Here is an 18,030-nt window from a genome sequence, read left to right as displayed (position 1 = left end):
AGTTATTGTGGGAAAGATTGTGCAAAAGATTGTGCAAATCAGCTACCTAAGTACTTCAGGAACAGATATGTTTTTAGGTGTCTCCTGAATTCCCCATAAGTATTAGCAAGCATAAGTAATTGTTCCAGATCTTTACCCCATAATGCTGCCTGATATGAGAAAAGATGTTGATGTCTTTTAAATTCACATCCTCTAACCGGTGAAGAAACAAAATTCAAGTGTGAGCTTCTCTTATGTCTATTGTTGGGAAAGAGAAAAGGTCAGTTATGTATTTAAGGGTTAAACCGACTAGTACCTTAAAGCAAAAACATCCCATGATGACGGAACCCACGAGGGAAAAAGCGATATGAGATCTGGTCCTCACAAATGGGGAGAGTATATCTAATGTACGAGTGGGTGCTCACCTGGGAAGTAACGATCATCAAACGGTTTGGTTTGATATAACAGCTAAAGTGGAGGGTAAATGCACAATAGTAAAAGACATAGATTTCAAACGTGCGGACTTTAATGCAATGGGAGAGTACCTGAAGAAAGAGTTATTAGGATGGGAGGACATAAGAGAAGTGGAAAAACAGTGGTCTAAGCTGAAAGGAGCTATAAAAATGGCTACTGTATGTGAAGAAAATAAATAAAAACAAGAGAAAAAGAAGACCAATATGGTTCTCCAAATTAGTGGTGGAGAAAATAAAGGCAAAAGAGTTGGCGTTCCTGAAATATAAAAAAAAACCCAAGAAGGAGTGTAGAAAGGACTACCGGGTGAAACTGAAAGAAGCCATGAGAGAGATACGTCTGGTGGAAGAGCAAATGGCTAAAAATGTAAAAAAGGGAGATAAAAATTTTTCAGATATATTAGTGAAAGGAGGAAGATGAAAAATGGAATTGCTAAGCTAAAAGATGCTGGGAACCGATATGTGGAGAGTGATGAGGAAAAAGCAAACGTGCTAAACAAATACTTCTGCTCTGTGTTCACAGAAGAAAATTCTGGAGAAGGACCGAGGTTGTCTGGCAAAGTTACACAGGAAATTGGAGTAGATTCTGCGCCGTTCACGGAGGAAAGTGTTTATGAACAACTTGAAAAACAATGGGACCGGACGGGATCCATCCCAGGATACTGAGGGAGCTCAGAGAGGTTCTGGTGGGTCCTATTAAAGACTTGATTCAACAAATCTCTGGAGATGGGAGTGGTTCCTGGAGATTGGAGAAGAGCGGATGTGGTCCCTATTCACAAAAGTGGTCACAGAGATGAAGCGGGAAACTACAAGCTGGTAAGCCTCACTTGTTGGAAAAATAATGGAAGTACTGCTGAAAAAAAGATAGTAAACTTCCTAGAATCTAATGAGTTACAGGATCCGAGGCAACATGGCTTTACTAAAGGTAAATCGTGTCAAATGAACCTGATTGAATTTTTTGATTGGATGACCAGAGAACTGGATCAAGGACATATGCTAGATGTAATTTACTTAGATTTGCAAAGCCTTTGACATGGTTCCTCATAGGAGGCTCTTGAACAAACTTGAAGGGCTGAAGTTAGGACTCAAAGTGGTGAACTGGATTAGAAACTGGTTGACGGACAGATGCCAGAAGGTGGTGGTTAATGGATGTTGCTCGGAGGAAGGAAAGGTGAGTAGTGGAGTCCCTCAGGAGCCGATCCTGTTCAATATGTTTGTGAGTGACATTGCTGAAGGGTTAGAAGGAAAGGTTTGCCTTTTTGCTGATGATACCAAGATTTGTAACAGAGTAGACACGAGAAGGGAGAGGAAAACATGAAAAATGATCTACAAAAGATAAGAGGAATGGTCTAATATCTGGCAACTAAAATTTAATGCAAAGAAATACAAAGTAATGCATTTGGGGATTAATAATCGGAAGGAGCCGTATATGCTGGGAGGTGAGAAACTGATATGCACGGACGGGGAGAGGAACCTTGGGGTGATAGTGTCCAAAGATCTAAAGCCAAAAAAAACCAGTGCGACAAGGATGCTGGGCTGAATAAAGAGATGCGTAACCAGTAGAATGAAGGTGTTGATGTCCTTGTACAAGTCATTGGTGAGGCCCCACTTGGAGTATTGCGTTCAGTTTTGGAGACTGTATCTGGTGAAGGACACAAAAAGACTTGAAGCGGTCCAGAGGAGGGTGACGAAAATGATACTCCTACCTCCTCCAGATCCTCCCAAAATCTTAAACTATCTTTCCCTTCCACAAAAGGTATTGCTCATGCAGGTAAACTAGAGTCATCCCTCCCCTTTAGAATCACTGAGCTGTGGAATAACCTTACCTCCCCGCTCCGAACCTCAAGCTCCCTCCAACTTTTCCGCAAACACCTAAAAACCTGGCTATTCTCAAAACTGTAACACTTCTGCCCTCTTTGGCCTCTCCCACCCATCCACACCCTCTTACACCTTATCCTTAAACCACTGGAGTTCCTTTCTCATCCTAATTCCTGTAAACTGTGCCGAGCTCTGTGTCTACGGAGATGGTGCGGTATATAAACCTAAGGTTTAGTTTAGTTTAATTTAGATAGGAAGATTGGGCCAAAAGATGTATGAGGAGAGACTGGAAGCCCTGAATATGTATACCTTAGAGGAAAGGAGGGACAGGGGAGATATGATTCAGATGTTCAAATACTTGAAAGGTATTAATGTAGAACAAAATCTTTTCCAGAGGATATAATTTGAGGTTGAGGGGTGGTAGACTCAAGAGCAACGTAAGGAAATTCTTCTTTATGGAGAGAGTGGTGGATGCCTAGAATGCGCTCTCAAGAGAGGTGGTGGAGATGAAAACAGTGACAGAGTTCAAAAAAGCGTGGAATGAATACAGAGGATCTAGAATCAGAAAATGATAGTAAATATTGAAGAACTAAGGCCAGTACTGGGCAGATTTGCACAGTCTGTGTCTGTATATGGCCGTTTGGTGGAGGATGGGCTGGAGAGGGCTTCAATGGCTGGGATGGTGTAGTTCAGTGGTCTCAAACTCAAACCCTTTGCAGGGCCACATTTTGGATTTCTAGGTACTTGGAGGGCCTCAGAAAAAATAGTTAATGTCTTATTAAAGAAATGACAATTTTGCATGAGGTAGAACTCTTTATAGTTTATAAATCTTTCTTTTTGGCTAAGTCTTAATAATAATATTGTAATTTATAGCTAAAGAGAAGAGATATATGATCAAGAAACTGTTTTATTTTACTTTTGTAATTATGATAAACATACAGAGGGCCTCAAAATAGTACCTGGCGGGCCACATGTGGCCCCCCCGGCCGCGAGTTTGAGATCACTGGTGTAGATGGACTGGAGTGAGCTTTGACGGAGACTTCAGTAGTTGGAATCTAAGAACAGTACTGAGCAGAGCTTTAGATTCTTGCCCAGAAATAGCTAAGAAGAAACCCCCCACCCAACAAATTTTTAAATTGAATCAGGTTGGTCAGACTGGATAGACTATTCAGGTCTTTATCTGTCATCATCTACTATGTTATAACTATAGACTATTGATTCCCTATACATCAACAAGATTACTCGGGTTACTGACCAACATCTTTTAATAGTTCCCTCACTTAAAACCATAAATACAAGGCGACAATTTATTTTCTCCGTCACAGCACCCCAAACATGGAATTTACTCCCAATTTATGTACGGGAAGAACATAATTTAGATAGATTTAAGAGCAAGTTAAAATGCTTTCTTTTTAAAGATGCATTTTACAACTAACAAATTAGGTTAGGTATATCAACTAGAAAATCAGATTAGGTGCATCAACTGAACCTTAGTTCTTAATTTCTTTGAAGCTCACCGTTTTCCCCCTTCCTATTGTTTTTTCCCTTACTCATCTTACTTACTATCATTAACTTGTATTTCTTTCCCTATTTTTTCCTTTTGCACCATATGCTTTGACAAGTCAGTCGTATTTATCTGGTTGGTTTCCCCTTGATAATTGTAATTCATTATTTTACTCCTTTGTACATCGCTTAGAATTTTGAATAAGCGATTAATCAAATCAATAAACTTGAAACTTGATGTTAACATCAGGGCTTGACTGCAACCAGCCCTGTTGAATCTAAACCAAGGGTGTCCAACTTTTTGGCTTCCCTGGGCCGCATTGGCCGAAAAAAATGTTTCTGGGGCCACGCAAATGCTGCAGCAAGACAGAGGAGGGAGCCGGCAAGACAGTAAACACCTGTGGGCAGCAGAGGAAAACACTGCATCGTCCTCAACCTGGGCCGCACAAAATACTTCATGGGGCCACAGGTTAGACACCCCTGATCTAAACCCTACTATATTTACCATTATAGTGAAGTACCATAGTCTCCACAAAGCTTCCACAAGAACCTTTGCCACAATCAAAGGAAATTCCAGAAGAGAAGAGAAAAAAAGTTGTTGAAAGAGATCACTCTGCAATGGGATACAAAGCTATTGCTAAAGCCTAGGACTCCACCAAACCACAGCGACCCATTATTTCTACAAATGAAGAGCTGGAGCAATGGTGAATCCTTCCAAGAGTAGCTGATCTACAAAATTACTCCAAGGGCACAGCGACAAAACATCCTAAAAGAAAATCCAAAATTATCTATCAAGACTCCACAATAAGAGGCTAGGCAAAAATGGGATTCATGGGAGAGTAGCAAAGGGGAAAACCGCTTATATCAAAGAGTGCATTGCTACTATTTGGGTTTCTGCTAGGTACTGGATTGGCCTGGGCTAGATGGTCTAATCCAGTATGGCTATTCTTATGTTGCTCTGAGTGAACATTGCAAAAAAGCAGATTCACGCAAGTGTCGATTACTTACCTGTAGCAGACAATGTGGAAAAGGGAGCCTGGTGCAGAGAACGATTCCCCAGCAGATTTCTCTGTAAGCTTTTGAGAAGTCTCACCATACAAGTGCACCATTTTCCAGTCATTGCTGTTATGCAAAACCTCTTTTGACCATAATGAAGCTTGGTGTAGAAGTCAATTTTTCAGTGAATTGAGTGGAAATATGAAGACTTATAACCTGCTGTCCTAGGAGAACACAAGCTACAGGTAACTTGATATCCGACTTGTTCTTAGAAAACCAAGTCCTTAAAGATGGGACTCCTTAGCTACCTAGGTACTGTAAAAAAAAACAACAAAAAAAACAACCCACAAACCTGCAACAGGCAGACATCCAATAACGGTTCTGGCAGCAACTGATAAAAAGCATTTTTTTAATATTTCTTTTTTTTTCAGAAGGCATGTGCACTTAACCATCCTTGGCTTATTGGAGTAAAAAACAAAAATCCCCCAAAAGCCCAGTGGACTTTAAGAGATTTATAGTCCATGCCACATAAGCGGCTAAAGCTCATTTGCAATCCAATGTGTGAAAAACACTTTCACCTTTGTGGGCATGAGGCCAAAGGGAAAAAGTTAGCCTTTATCTGCCATCATGTTTCTATGGCATATGGGGACAGACAAAAAATCTCAATCTGTATACTTTGGAAGAAAGGCGGAAGAGGGGAGATATGATAGAGATGTTTAAATATCTACATAATGTAAATGTGCATGAGTCGAGTCTCTTTAATTTGAAAGGAAACTCTGCAATGAAAGGGCATAGGATGAAGTTAAGAGGTGATAGACTCCAGAGTAATCTAAGAAAATACTTTTTACAGAAAGGGTGGTAGATGCATGGAACAGTCTCCCAGAAGAGGTGGTGGAGACAGACTGTGTCTGAAGTCAAAAGGGCCTGGGATAGGCACGTGGGATCTCTCGGAGAGAGAAACAGATATTGGTTACTGCGGATAGGCAGACTAGATGGGCCATTTGGCCTTTATCTGCCATCATGTTTCTATGATTAACATGGACATTTGACACAAAAGCACCTTACAGTTAAGGAAATCAGTATAGGATAGATCAGTCACTACAACAGAAGTTACTTCCTCCAGAAATAAGATCTACAAGGCTAAGTACTTCAGATCAGAGTCATCTAGTAGCTCAAAGGAAGCCTTCATCAGCTAGGTTAAGGCATTAGAGACACTATATTCAAAGGATTTATGCTCCTAAGTGGGCCTTTTTTTTCTTTAAATTTTGTATGTTAAATGGGCTTTCATAACTATATATAGGTACACCCGATACTCATATATCCAGTAATATAGCTCCTCATAAGCAGACACTACACTCCAAGAGGTGATTGGAGTGTAGTGTCTGCTTATGAGGAGCTGTGATGGTTTGCTTTCAGAGGAAGATGTCTTAATGCCCTTTGGCTAGTGGCCCTGACGCAGTGGACCGTAATTGATATCCACGAAACGCTGGCCGCATCGGCCCAGATAGGCGAAGGCTTAGATAGAGCAACAACAGAAGGACACTCAAGCTACAATGAATACTGCTTGAGATAAGTAATTTAGCTGCCTGCTAAATAATTAATACACTTTGTATTTCACTCGGTAACATTGAAGTTTTAAGCTGCACTTAGGAAACGCTTGGACTTTTTATCATAATATTGGTGCTACACTTTTTTGAAAAAAGAAAATAAGAAAAATAATATTGGCGTTACACCTTTTTGATAAATTTTCTTTAAAAAATAAGTATAGGATGTGGGGCCTATGACTGGAGTGTGGAGCTGGTAATACTCTGATCATTCAAGTCCATGATAGGACTACGAGTAGGCTCTGAATCTGAGGCCCTAGTTTGATACATTGTGTATTTTTTACAAGAAGTGGTTATTATTGGATATATGAGTATCGGTTTTGCTAAACCACTTGGGTTGGATTATTTAGTTTGTACATATAGGTACAACCAGGAAAAGAGATCTAGAGAAAAAAAAGCCAAAAAGTTCCATTACTAGTTATTCAACTTTGTTTCAAGGACAATTTTTCTGTGCTGTCTTCTGATTTTTTTTATGTGATTCTAGCAATTTTTCTATGTTTAGACTTTAGAATGCTTTTGCCTACAAAGGTTGCTAAGTGACATCCATTTCAGTTTGCAATGAAAAATGATTTTCTTTTTTGCCCAGAACACAATTTCCTTGCAAATGATTCTAAAAAATGGTTCTGCCCATATCCAGTATACATAGAGGCTCACCCAACATACACTAAATGTGCATTTTTCAATTTTATTTGAAAACAAGTAAATTTTTAGACAAATGGCATTAGTATATAAATTTGATTTTGTTTATACACAATATAAAGACATTTCCTTCATTATATTTCAGTTATAAAGGCTGGAAGGAAGATCCACAGGCAAGATGGGTTGTCTTGGGTACAAGAATAATAAAAATGAGTTGTATAATGATTAAGCACACACATACATCAGAAGAGGTAACCATGTTAGAGTGAGAGATACTTTCATTGCCACATAATCAAACACCGTACACATTCATTCCAACAGAGAAATGCAGACATGCAGATTATTAACGAAAATTTGGCATGCCATACAAAAAGGCATGTGTGCGCGCATGCACAACAGATACAGGGAGCTGTGGACCAGCTTAAAATAGCTGTCGGTTTATTTAACCAATGTGGATTCAGGAGGGGTCTTACTGACGCCCGGCAGACTACTATCAGCATCCTCATTTCAAGTGCCAGAGAACAAGAAAAATCTGCAGTGCATGAGATATTAGTTCCCTGGGTGCACAGTGCCAGGTTAGATGATGCATGCTAAAAAGAAACCAAACGGTCTTAAACCGAGTTTTTTAAATGCAGGATTCTGAAGAACACTTGAGTTCATTACTGCAGCACTCAGGCATGCCTGATTTTGGACGGTGTGTAGTTTTTATCTATTACTTCATCTTGTAAGAACATGTGAAGACATCGCTCATTCTGTGCCAAAGGGTGGCCTGCAACTCTGAGAAGAAAACAGAAATTTCAATTAGATTTCTGTAGAACATACGTTAGTTACAAGAGCAGACCTCCAGAAATGGGAGAAAGTCAGGTTATTAAGTAGCAACTTATAGTCATAAAATAAAAAATAATCTGCCCCCCTCAGCCCAGAAGTATCAAATCCAAAGTCATCCAAGCAGGACAGTCAGCATAGTGAAAACAGAAAAAACAATCCTCTTTCCCAAATCAGACTGACACTACCTTCCACTTCTAAGCACAATAGACAGCAAACAACTTTTTAATATCCTTAACTGCAAGCAAGACAGATTTGTGAGCCTAACTTTATGGCTAAAGGGCATTGCAGATAAGCAGAAGATGGTGTGCATTCCCAATTTCCTATACCTTGTCCCTTCCATGTTTATTATTTTCTGAAACTAATGTCCTTCCCTTCACTCTTAAAAGAGTCTGACATCTCTAAACTGGAGTATTCTGGACTAGGGAAATAGAAAACAAAATTGCAATGTCCTCAACAGGAAAACCAGACACCTTGAACTCTTACCAACAACAAGTCTGATGTCAACACAGCTGTGCCTCAGGTCCCGACAGTCACAGTGAAAGCTACCGAGGTTCTTTTGTGCAGCCGTAGGCTTCAATTGCAGGGGTAGGGACTCTTGGGAGTTCCTTTGGAGGCTTGAGATTTAAAATCTTTCCCTGTCTCCTACTGCCAAAAGCCTGATCCTCTTACTTCTGTGGGAGATCCCATGGGGAAGGTATTTGTCTCTTATTTTAGTTGATAGAGTAAATGATGTCAAAGCCTCTGCCTCCCATATTCTTATTGCCTCAACGTTCCCCTGATGTTCTACCCTCTGGATCTTGAATCAGGAAGTGTTAGTATGAACGCAGGAGGTGATAATTCTAGCAAAGGAACTGAAAAAGAGGATTTAGATATGACCTTTACACACACAGTTGACATTCATTTGGAGAGATCAGTTAACTTGCATCCCTTTGCAGGCGTGTTGTTTTTGCATCAGCAATGGCTACTACTATGCATCTATTCACTTCACTGTACTGACCAGTTATTAGCCAGTGTTCCCGCTAAGCTGCGCTGGGGTGCGCTGACGCACAAAATATTACCTCGCAGCGCACAAGTTTCTCGTCACAGCGCACACAGTGTAGAGCACAGTTCTTCAACCGCCGGTCCGCAAACAAAATCTTGCCGGTCCGCGAAGGATTCGGTCCCCGCCGCAACGAAAGGCCGGCGTCAGCTGACTTGCAACTTCCTGTTGCAGTCGCTGTGCCGGGACTCCTGCCTTCGCCGGGACTCCTGCCTTCCACCGCGTTTGCCTCCTGCCTTGTCTCCGCACCTCCAGACCAGCAGCGGCAGCTGTGTATGCTTTTAACTTCGGCACAGAGCTGCCCCTAATCAATAGTTTAGCGCGGTTTCATAAGGCAGCCTCGGGGCCTTTGCTAGGCCGGCCCACATCGCATCATCGAAGCGGGCCGGCTATCAAAGGCCCCGAGGCTGCCTCATGAAACCGCGCTAAACTATTGATTAGGGGCAGCTCTGTGCCGAAGTTAAAAGCATACACAGCTGCCGCTGCTGGTCTGAACTCTTGGGCCGCTGAAGGAGGGCAAAAAGCAGCTGTCCTGGAGGTTTCCCTTCCTCTCGCCTTTACAGGTTCCTTTTTTCCACCTTTTTTTTTTTCCTTCAAACAGCAACGGGCCCCAGCATCGACATCAATCAAGTAAGTTCCACTGTCAATCAAGCGGTTCTGCTCGGCCAAAGCTTCCCCTGTGACATGAGCCACCCTCAGGGGAAAGAAAGTGACCCACAAAGGTGAGGGGAAGGGGGGCAGATGATGGAAGTTGGGGGGGGGGGAGAGAGAGAGAAGGGGCAGATGATGGAATGGAGGAGATGAGAGAGAGAGAGAAGGGGACAGATGATGGAAGTGAGAAGAAGGGAGAGAGAGCAGAAGGCAGATGGATGTCAGTTGAGAAGGGAGAGCAGATGCTGAATGGAAGTGGGGAAAGAACACATACTGGATGGAAGGAGGAGATAAATAAAGGGGGAAGAAAATAGTAAGATAATGGAGGGGTGAGGGAAAGGGGTGACAAGCTGTGTGTAGACACAGTGAAAAGAGGGAAACGGGACTAAATAGTAAGAAAGAATTTAATTTAGATGGAGGCAGAAAATAGAGAAGGAAGACCAGAGAAGAAAAGGGAAGAGAGAGCAGAGAATGATCAGATCTGAGTGGAGGAAATGAGAAGAGAGATATGCTAAAAACCACAGGGGGGAGGGAAGGATAGAGATGCCAGACCATGAGGGGAACAGAAGGAAGATGATGGATGCTAGACCAAATTGGGGGGTGGGGGGGGGGCAGGAGGAGAGATGGCAGGGAAAGACAGACAGTGAATGGAAGGGGCAGATGCTGGACTGAAGAGACAGAGAAGGTTATCATGCTGCTGTACCGGGCCATGGTACGCCCTCACCTGGAGTACTGCGTCCAGCACTGGTACTTTAAGAAGGACACGGTACTACTCGAAAGGATCCAGAGAAGAGCAACTAAAATGGTTAAGGGGCTGGAGGAGTTGCCGTACAGCGAAAGATTAGAGAAACTGGGCCTCTTCTCCCTTGAGCAGAGGAGATTGAGAGGGGACATGATAGAAACATTCAAGGTACTGAAGGGAATAGACTTAGTAGCTAAGGCAGGGAGAACGAGAGGGCACTCTCTAAAGTTGAAAGGGGATAGATTCCATACAAACGTAAGGAAGTTCTGTGGTAGAAAGCAACATATTTATTTGGCTCATAACTTGCTGGCGCCCGATATTTTTAGCTCACAGTGAAAAAAGTTTGCTCACAACACCCACCCGCTTAGAGGGAACACTGGTTATAACCTATTTATGTACAGTCATGTGAAAAAATTAGGACACCGCATTAAAAGCATAGTTACTTACCGTAACAGATATTCTCTACATGTGGGTGACGTCACCGACAGAGCCCCCTAGCGGACGTTTTCGCAAGCAGACTTGCTCGAAGACCTTCAGGCTTGCGATTGGCCTGCGCATGCCCCTCATGCCCTGCCTAGGGCATGCGTCTCCTCAGTTCAGATAGCAAACAAAGAAGACAACAACGGGGAGGTGGGTGGGTTACGAGAATATCTGCCTGCTGTCCCTGGATAACACCTGTTACGGTAAATAACTGTGCTTTATCCCAGGACAAGCAGGCAGCATATTCTCTACATGCCTCCAAGCTAACTAAAAAGGGATGGAGGGAGAGTTGGCAAGTTAGCAGAAAAGTTTTGCAAAACAGATTGGCTGAAATGGCCATCACGCCTGGAGAAAGCATCCACACGGTAATGCGAGGTGAACGTATGAACCGAGGACCAAGTGGCAGCCTTAAAGATTTCCTCGATGGGAGTCGAGCGGAGGAAAGCAACAGACGCTGCCATTGCTCGGACCTTGTGGCCTGTGACTTGACCCGGCAGGGAGAGACCAGCCTGAGCGTAACAGAAAGAGATACAAGCGGCCAACCAGTTAGAAATGGTCCGCTTAGAAACAGAGCGACCCATGCAATTAGGATCGAAAGAGAGGAACAGCTGGGGAGCAGAATGATGAGGAGCAGTGCGCTTCAAGTTGAAGGCCAGCGCAAGCTTACAATCAAGAGAATGCTGAGCCATCTCTCCAGGGTAAGAATGGTGCTTTGGAAAAAACACAGGAAGAACAATGGATTGGTTGACACAATCTTAGGCAAGAACTTAGGATGGGTACGGAGTACCACCTTATCATGATGGAAGACAGTGAAAGGATGGTCCGCTACCAAGGCTTGAAGCTCACTGACCCGACAGGCAGAAGAGAGAGAGCAATAAGAAACACCAATTTCCAAGTAAGAAATTTCAAGTGAGCCCGCGCCAGCGGCTCGAACGGGGGTTTCATCAATTGGGCAAGGACCACATTAAGATCCCAAACCACCAGAGGAGGTTTAAGGGGCGGATGAATGTGGAAAAGGCCTTTCATGAAGCAGGAAACCACAGGATGAACCGAGATAGGCTTCCCTTTAATCAGCTGATGAAAAGCTGCTAGAGCACTGTGGTGGACTCGAACCGAAGAGGACTTGAGGCCAGCGCCAGGCAAGTGCAACAGATAATCCAGGACAGCAGATAAGGAGGCGGACAGAGGCTCCAGCTGTTGAGTAGCACACCAGGAAGAAAAGCAGGTCCACTTCTGATGGTAACATTGGCGAGTGGTCTCCTTCCGAGATGCCTCCAGGACATCCAGCACAGGCTGGGAGAACTGGAACGAGGGCATTAAGTCTCGAGGAATCAAGCTGTTAAGTGCAGAGTGGAGGTTGGGATGAAGCAGAGAACCCTGACTCTGTGTAAGCAGAGAAGGAAAAATAGGCAGAGGAAGAGGCTCCCTGGAACTGAATTGCAACAGAAGGGAGAACCAAGGTTGTCGGGGCCACCGAGGAGCTATCAGAATCATGGTGGCATGTGAAGACTTGAGCTTGACGAGAGTCTTCAGAATCAGAGGGAATGGAGGGAACGCATACAGGAACGCGTTCATCCAATCCAGAAGGAAGGCATCTGCCTCGATCCTAAGAGGGAGCAGAAGTGGGGCAACTTGTGATTGAGGGGGGACGTGAACAGATCAACGTCCAGAGTCCCCCAATGAGCAAACACCTGACGCAGGGTCACGGAGTGGAGGGACCACTCGTGAGGCTGCAGAAGACAACTCAACTTGTCTGCTAGACAGTTTTGCTGGCCCTGAATGTAGACAGCTCGAATGAATATGTTGCGGGGGATGGCCCAATCCCAGAGCCGCAGTACCTCCTGGCACAGGGACCTGGACCCCGTGCCCCCTGTTTGTTGATATAATACATGGCGACCTGGTTGTCCGTGCGAACTAGCACCACTCGGTCATGGAGCAGGTGACAAAAGGCCTTCAGAGCGAGGAAAGCTCCAGAAACTCTAGAAGATTGATGTGACACAGGCGGTCGGCACGGGACCAAAGATCCTGCGTGCACAGACCGTCCACATGAGCCCCCCAAGCATAGGTCGACTAGTCCGTCGTGAGGACCTTTTGCGGAGGAGGAGAATGAAACTGAAAACCTCTGGAAAGATTGCAAGAGAGCATCCACCAACAGAGAGACCTCTTCAACAAAGGAGTCACGATAATGCTTCAAGAGCTGAGCAGAAGGAAACTCTCTTGGAGGCAGGTCCGGGATTACGCGACTGAAGTGGAGGGAGTACCCCTCCCAGATGATAGACAGGACCCAACTGTCGGTGGTAAGACTTTCCCACTGGGTATAGAAATAATGGAGACGACCACAGATGGGGATGGGGGAAGGCTCCAAGAGGAAGGGAGCCTGAAGGCTCGGACTGGAATTGTCAAAAGGACGGCCCGGTCTTCGCGGGGGCCGGCGGCTGAGTCTTAGGTTGACGTTGCTGATGCTGCAATGGCCATTTCGAAGGAGGCCTAGAGAAAGCCAGAGTGGATTTTTGTGGATATCTCTGGAGAGGAATTTTATATTGGCGAGCCAGAGGAGCTTTTAGTTTAACGTTCATCAGAAACGCAAAGGACCGCTCGTGGTCCAAGAGGCGCTTCATGGCCGCCTCGATGGAATCATCGAAGAGCTCATGACCCACACACGGGAGATTGGCAAGTCGATCCTGTAGATTCGGATCCATATCCACAATCCGGAGCCAAGCGAGGCGACGCATGGCAATCGCAAAGGCTGTAACTCTCGAGGACAATTAGAAGGCGTCGTAAGAGGCCTGAAACATATACAGGCGGAGTTGGGAGAGGGTCTCCTCGAGGAGACGAAACTCCTGACGCTGAGGCTCTGGTACGACCTCCCGGAACGAGCGGAGGGCATCTATACAGAACCGGAGGTAGGACGTGAAGATTAAATTGTAGTTAAGGACACGGTTCGCCATCATCGAATTCTGATAAAGGTGGCGACCAAATTTATCCATCGTATGGCCCTCCCTGTCCGGGAGGACGGCAGCGTGAACCTTCAAGGGATTAGACTTCTTCAAGGAAGACTCAACCACCAAGGATTGGTGGGAAAGCTGAGCACTTTCAAACCCTTTAACCGGGATAGTCCGGTAACGTGACTCCAACTTGCAGGGAATAGCCGTGACAGCATATGGAGTCTCCAGGTTCTGGATATACGTTTGTTGGAGAACCTGATGCAACGGAAGGTGAAGCACCTCACGAGGTGTATTGTCAACTCCTATTTCTGCCAGGTATTCATAAGAACATAAGCAATGCCTCCACTGGGTCAGACCTGAGGTCCATCATGCCCAGCAGTCCGCTCATGCGGTGGCCCAACAGGTCCAGGACCTGTGCAGTAAACCTCTATCTATACCCTTCTATCCCCTTTTCCAGCAGGAAATTGTCCAATCCTTTCTTAAACCCAAGTACTGTACTCTGCCCTATAACGTCCTCTGGAAGTGCATTCCAGGTATCCACCACACGTTGGGTAAAGAAGAACTTCCTAGCATTAGTTTTGAATCTGTCCCCTTTCAACTTTTCCAAATGTCCTCTTGTTTTTTTATTTTCTGAAAGTTTGAAGAATTTGTCCCTCTCTACTCTCTCTATGCCCTTCATGATCTTGTAAGTCTCTATCATATCCCCTCTAAGTCTCCTCTTCTCCAGGGAAAAGAGACCCAGTTTCTCCAATCTCTCAGCGTATGAGAGGTTTTCCATCCCTTTTATCAAACGTGTCACTCTCCTCTGAACCCTCTCGAGTAACGCCATATCCTTCTTAAGGTACGGCGACCAATATTGGACGCAGTATTCCAGATGCGGGCGCACCATCACCCGATACAATGGCAGGATAACTTATTTCGTCCTTGTTGTAATACCCTTCTTGATTATGCCTAGCATTCTATTTTCTTTCTTAGCGGCCACTGCGCACTATGCCGTCGGCTTCATTGTCATGTCCACCATTACCCCCAAGTCCCTTTCTTGGCTACTCTCATTCAATAATATCCCTCCCATCGTATAGTTGTACCTCGGGTTTCCGCTTCCCACATGCAATACTTTACATTTCTCAACATTGAACTTCATCTGCCATCTCGCCGCCCATTCCCCCAGTTTGTTCAAGTCCCTTTGCAATTCTTCACATTCCTCTTTAGTCCCAGCTCCACTAAATAGTTTTGTATCATCCGCAAATTTTATTATCTCACACTTCGTGCCTGTTTCTAGATCATTTATGAATATATTAAATAGCAGCGGCCCGAGCACCAAGCCCTGCGGAACACCACTCGTGACCCTCATCTAGTCCGAGTAGTGGCCCTTCACCCCTACCCTCTGTTTCCTACCCGCCAACCAGTTTCTGATGCATCTATATACGTCTCCGTCCACTCCATGGTTCTTCAGTTTCCGGAGTAGACGCTCGTGAGGCACCTTGTCAAAGGCTTTTTGGAAATCAAGGTATATGTCTATGGGGTCTCCTCTGTCCATCCGTTTGTTAAGTCCTGGGTAAAGCGGGAGTCAGACTGAAGATCCAAGTTCAAAGCTCTGCCCATGTCAGAGATGAAACGAGAAAAGGAGGAGGTCCGAGAAGAAGATTCATCCTCCAGGGGAGACTCCGACCGAGACCGGGGTGCGGCCGAGAAAGATGGAGAAACTTCCCTGGAATAGTAAGCTGGAGTCTCAGAGTCCCATGAATGGGAGACCGAAGAGGTTCGATTAAGGCGTCTAGGGGGCGTTGAGGAACAGCCCCGTGTGAGATGGACCGGGGAAGACCCCGGAGTCCGAGGAAACCGCTGGTGAAGCCTCGGAGAAGAGGGGAAAATTCCCCAACCGGCTTCAAAGTAGGCCCTTTAGAAGCCGGCAATCACCTCAATGGGGAACATACACTAGAGTCCAATTCAAGGACAAGCGTGTGTGTAGATGATCTCGAGGTCGGAGACCTGCCCCAACAGGACAGGGAAGACCGAGGCCTTTTAGAAGAGGCAAGCCTCGCCGCAGTAGCGGGGGAAAAATGGGCCCCCGGCCTGGACCCCCGAAAAGTCAGCGGCGACTCAGGGGAGGAAGATTCGCTCGAGGAAATCCGATGAGTCTTATGGGTGAGGCCTCGAGAGACGAGGGGACACTCAGGCTGGTCAGAACACGACTGGGTCGAGACCGAGGTCAAAGGCGTCGAAGTCAGGACTACCTGGCTCACTACCGAGAAAAGCTGTGTGGTAATGATAGCCTTAAGCATGTCCTCGAACATAGGCACCGAGACCAAAGGTAGGTGGGTCGGAGGTGCAGTAGTGTGCTCCTTCGGGGGCAACCTTGATGAAGAGTATTCCCTACGTGAGGAGGCATGCTTAGATAGATGTCTCGAAGACGCTGACGAGGCAGAGCTGACATGAGACTCCGAGGTAGGCTTCTTTGCCGGCACACCTGAGGAGGGAAGAGGAGACTTACCCGAGGCTGGAGCAGCCAGAGGGGCCGAGGCCGGAACCTTCGAGGCTGAGGCGCCTAACGAGGGCGTTGAGCCCAAGGCCTGTCCCGCAGGTCCATGGGGCCGAAGAGTTGGAGAATCTTGGCCACCCTTCGACGAAGAGCCCGCGGTTGTAAAGTCGCACAACAGGGACACGACTCAGCGCAGTGCTCTGCACCCAGGCACTCCACACACCAACGATAGAGATAACCCGGTTGCACTTAGTACAGTTTTTAAATCCGGAACGAGGCCGGGACATAAAAAAAATATGGCCGCGGCCCCGCGAGGCCAAGCGGCCAGAGGAAGACCGGAAACCCGGTCAAAAATATACGAACTGAAAAAAATGGAAACTAAAGACGCGAGCACAACGACTCAACAGAAACTAACCAAACAAACCGCGGTGCAAGAGGGACAATGAGATCGCGCGAAGCAAGGGAGCAGTGCTTCTGGCTCCGCAGAATAAAGAGAACTGAGGACACATTGGGGAGACGCATACCCTAGGCAGGGCGGAAGCACACGCGTGCATGCGCAGGCCAATTGCAAGCCTGAAGGTCTTCGAGTAAGTCCTCTTGCAAAAACGTCTGCTAGGGGGCTCCGTTGGTGACGTCACCCACATGTAGAGAATATGCTGCCTGCTTGTCCTGGGATAATATTCAGTTCTTTCTTATGAAATGTTCACATATCGATGTCAAATCTTTTTTAAATTTATCGCTGGAAAAGAAAGTGATGTAATTGCAGGCAAACAAATATTGAAAAATTGAATGGAGTCAGTGTTTTTGATGCTTCTGATGTTTTACTATTTTTCATGTTTTATTTTTCATTTTTCAGTTTCCAATAGTGTTAGTTTTTGCAGCTAATTAATTGAGATTCTGTTTGCTTTTTCAAATCCTGGCGCTTGTCCCAGAGGTGGTCTGCGTGATACATCTTACAGTTACTTCCGGTTGCATCTAGTTCCCTACTTATTTAAATCCCACACACCTGTGTGTTCTCAGCCGCCATCTTTTGTGCATTGAGACACAAGTCAGCGTGTTCATTTTTAAAAGGTATGCTAGTAGTTTTTTTGCGTTTATTATGCATTTGGAGGTGAGGTTTAGGTAATTCTTAACTTTTCTTTATTGATTTATTTCTTTTTTAGCTCATGATCGGAGGTTACACACTGAGGCAGCATTATGTGAAACGCTGGCCATCGTTGGTGTTCCGACCGAGCTTACAAAAAAAAGAAAAGTCTTAAGTCACTTTAGGTGACTTTTTGAGTCATTATAGTTTTAAGAGGGTGACCATTTAGCCATTAACTTCACCATTTATTTATTTACAACACAATATAGAGCCACGGTGGTCTCCATGGGAGGTTTTTATGACAATGAAGTTCTAAGCCTGAACACCTTGGCCACTGCTGTGGTGGTTGGAGGGCTTTGTCTGAGGCTTTTCCTCCCATGTGGGCTTTTTTTAGCCCATATTGTAGTGTGTTTTTCGCCTTCAACTATATCTTTGTGAAAGTGTTTATTGTTGATATATCTTGGATTTTTCACATATTTAGTTTGGATACCGACGTAAAGGTCAGTCAGGGATGCAGATGTAAGCTAAGGAGCTGGGTTTGTAAAGAGGAAGGTTTTCACGGCCTTTATTACATTACATTAGAGATTTCTATTCCGCCATTACCTTGTGGTTCAAGGCGGATTACAAAAGAATTATAAATGGTGGATTACAATGGAAGATCATTTGTCATTTCTAGAGAGGTAAAGAGAAGTCCGGTAGTTTCAGTGTGGTGGGAAGGGGGAGGGAGGAAGGACGGTATATGTGATGTTAGGACTGTTTCAGGAATTTCTTGA

At 45.0% G+C, this 18,030-nt stretch overlaps 1 protein-coding gene across 1 annotated transcript in view; it reads right to left on the bottom strand.

Moving 5' to 3' along the window:
- Window positions 1–7,035: 7,035 nt before the first annotated feature.
- SNX3 (sorting nexin 3) overlaps window positions 7,036–18,030 on the bottom strand; it is an 86,121-nt gene continuing 75,126 nt past the window's right edge. The window contains exon 4 of the mRNA XM_033939314.1: window positions 7,036–7,786. Coding sequence (XP_033795205.1) covers window positions 7,681–7,786 — 106 coding nt within the window. The 3' untranslated portion in view covers window positions 7,036–7,680. The remainder of the gene's footprint in view (window positions 7,787–18,030) is intronic.

Source organism: Geotrypetes seraphini, chromosome 3 (assembly GCF_902459505.1).
Source record: "Geotrypetes seraphini chromosome 3, aGeoSer1.1, whole genome shotgun sequence".
NCBI lineage: Eukaryota > Metazoa > Chordata > Amphibia > Gymnophiona > Dermophiidae > Geotrypetes > Geotrypetes seraphini.
Note: the sequence above shows the minus strand (reverse complement) of the source record. Positions and strands in the feature narration are given on the sequence as shown.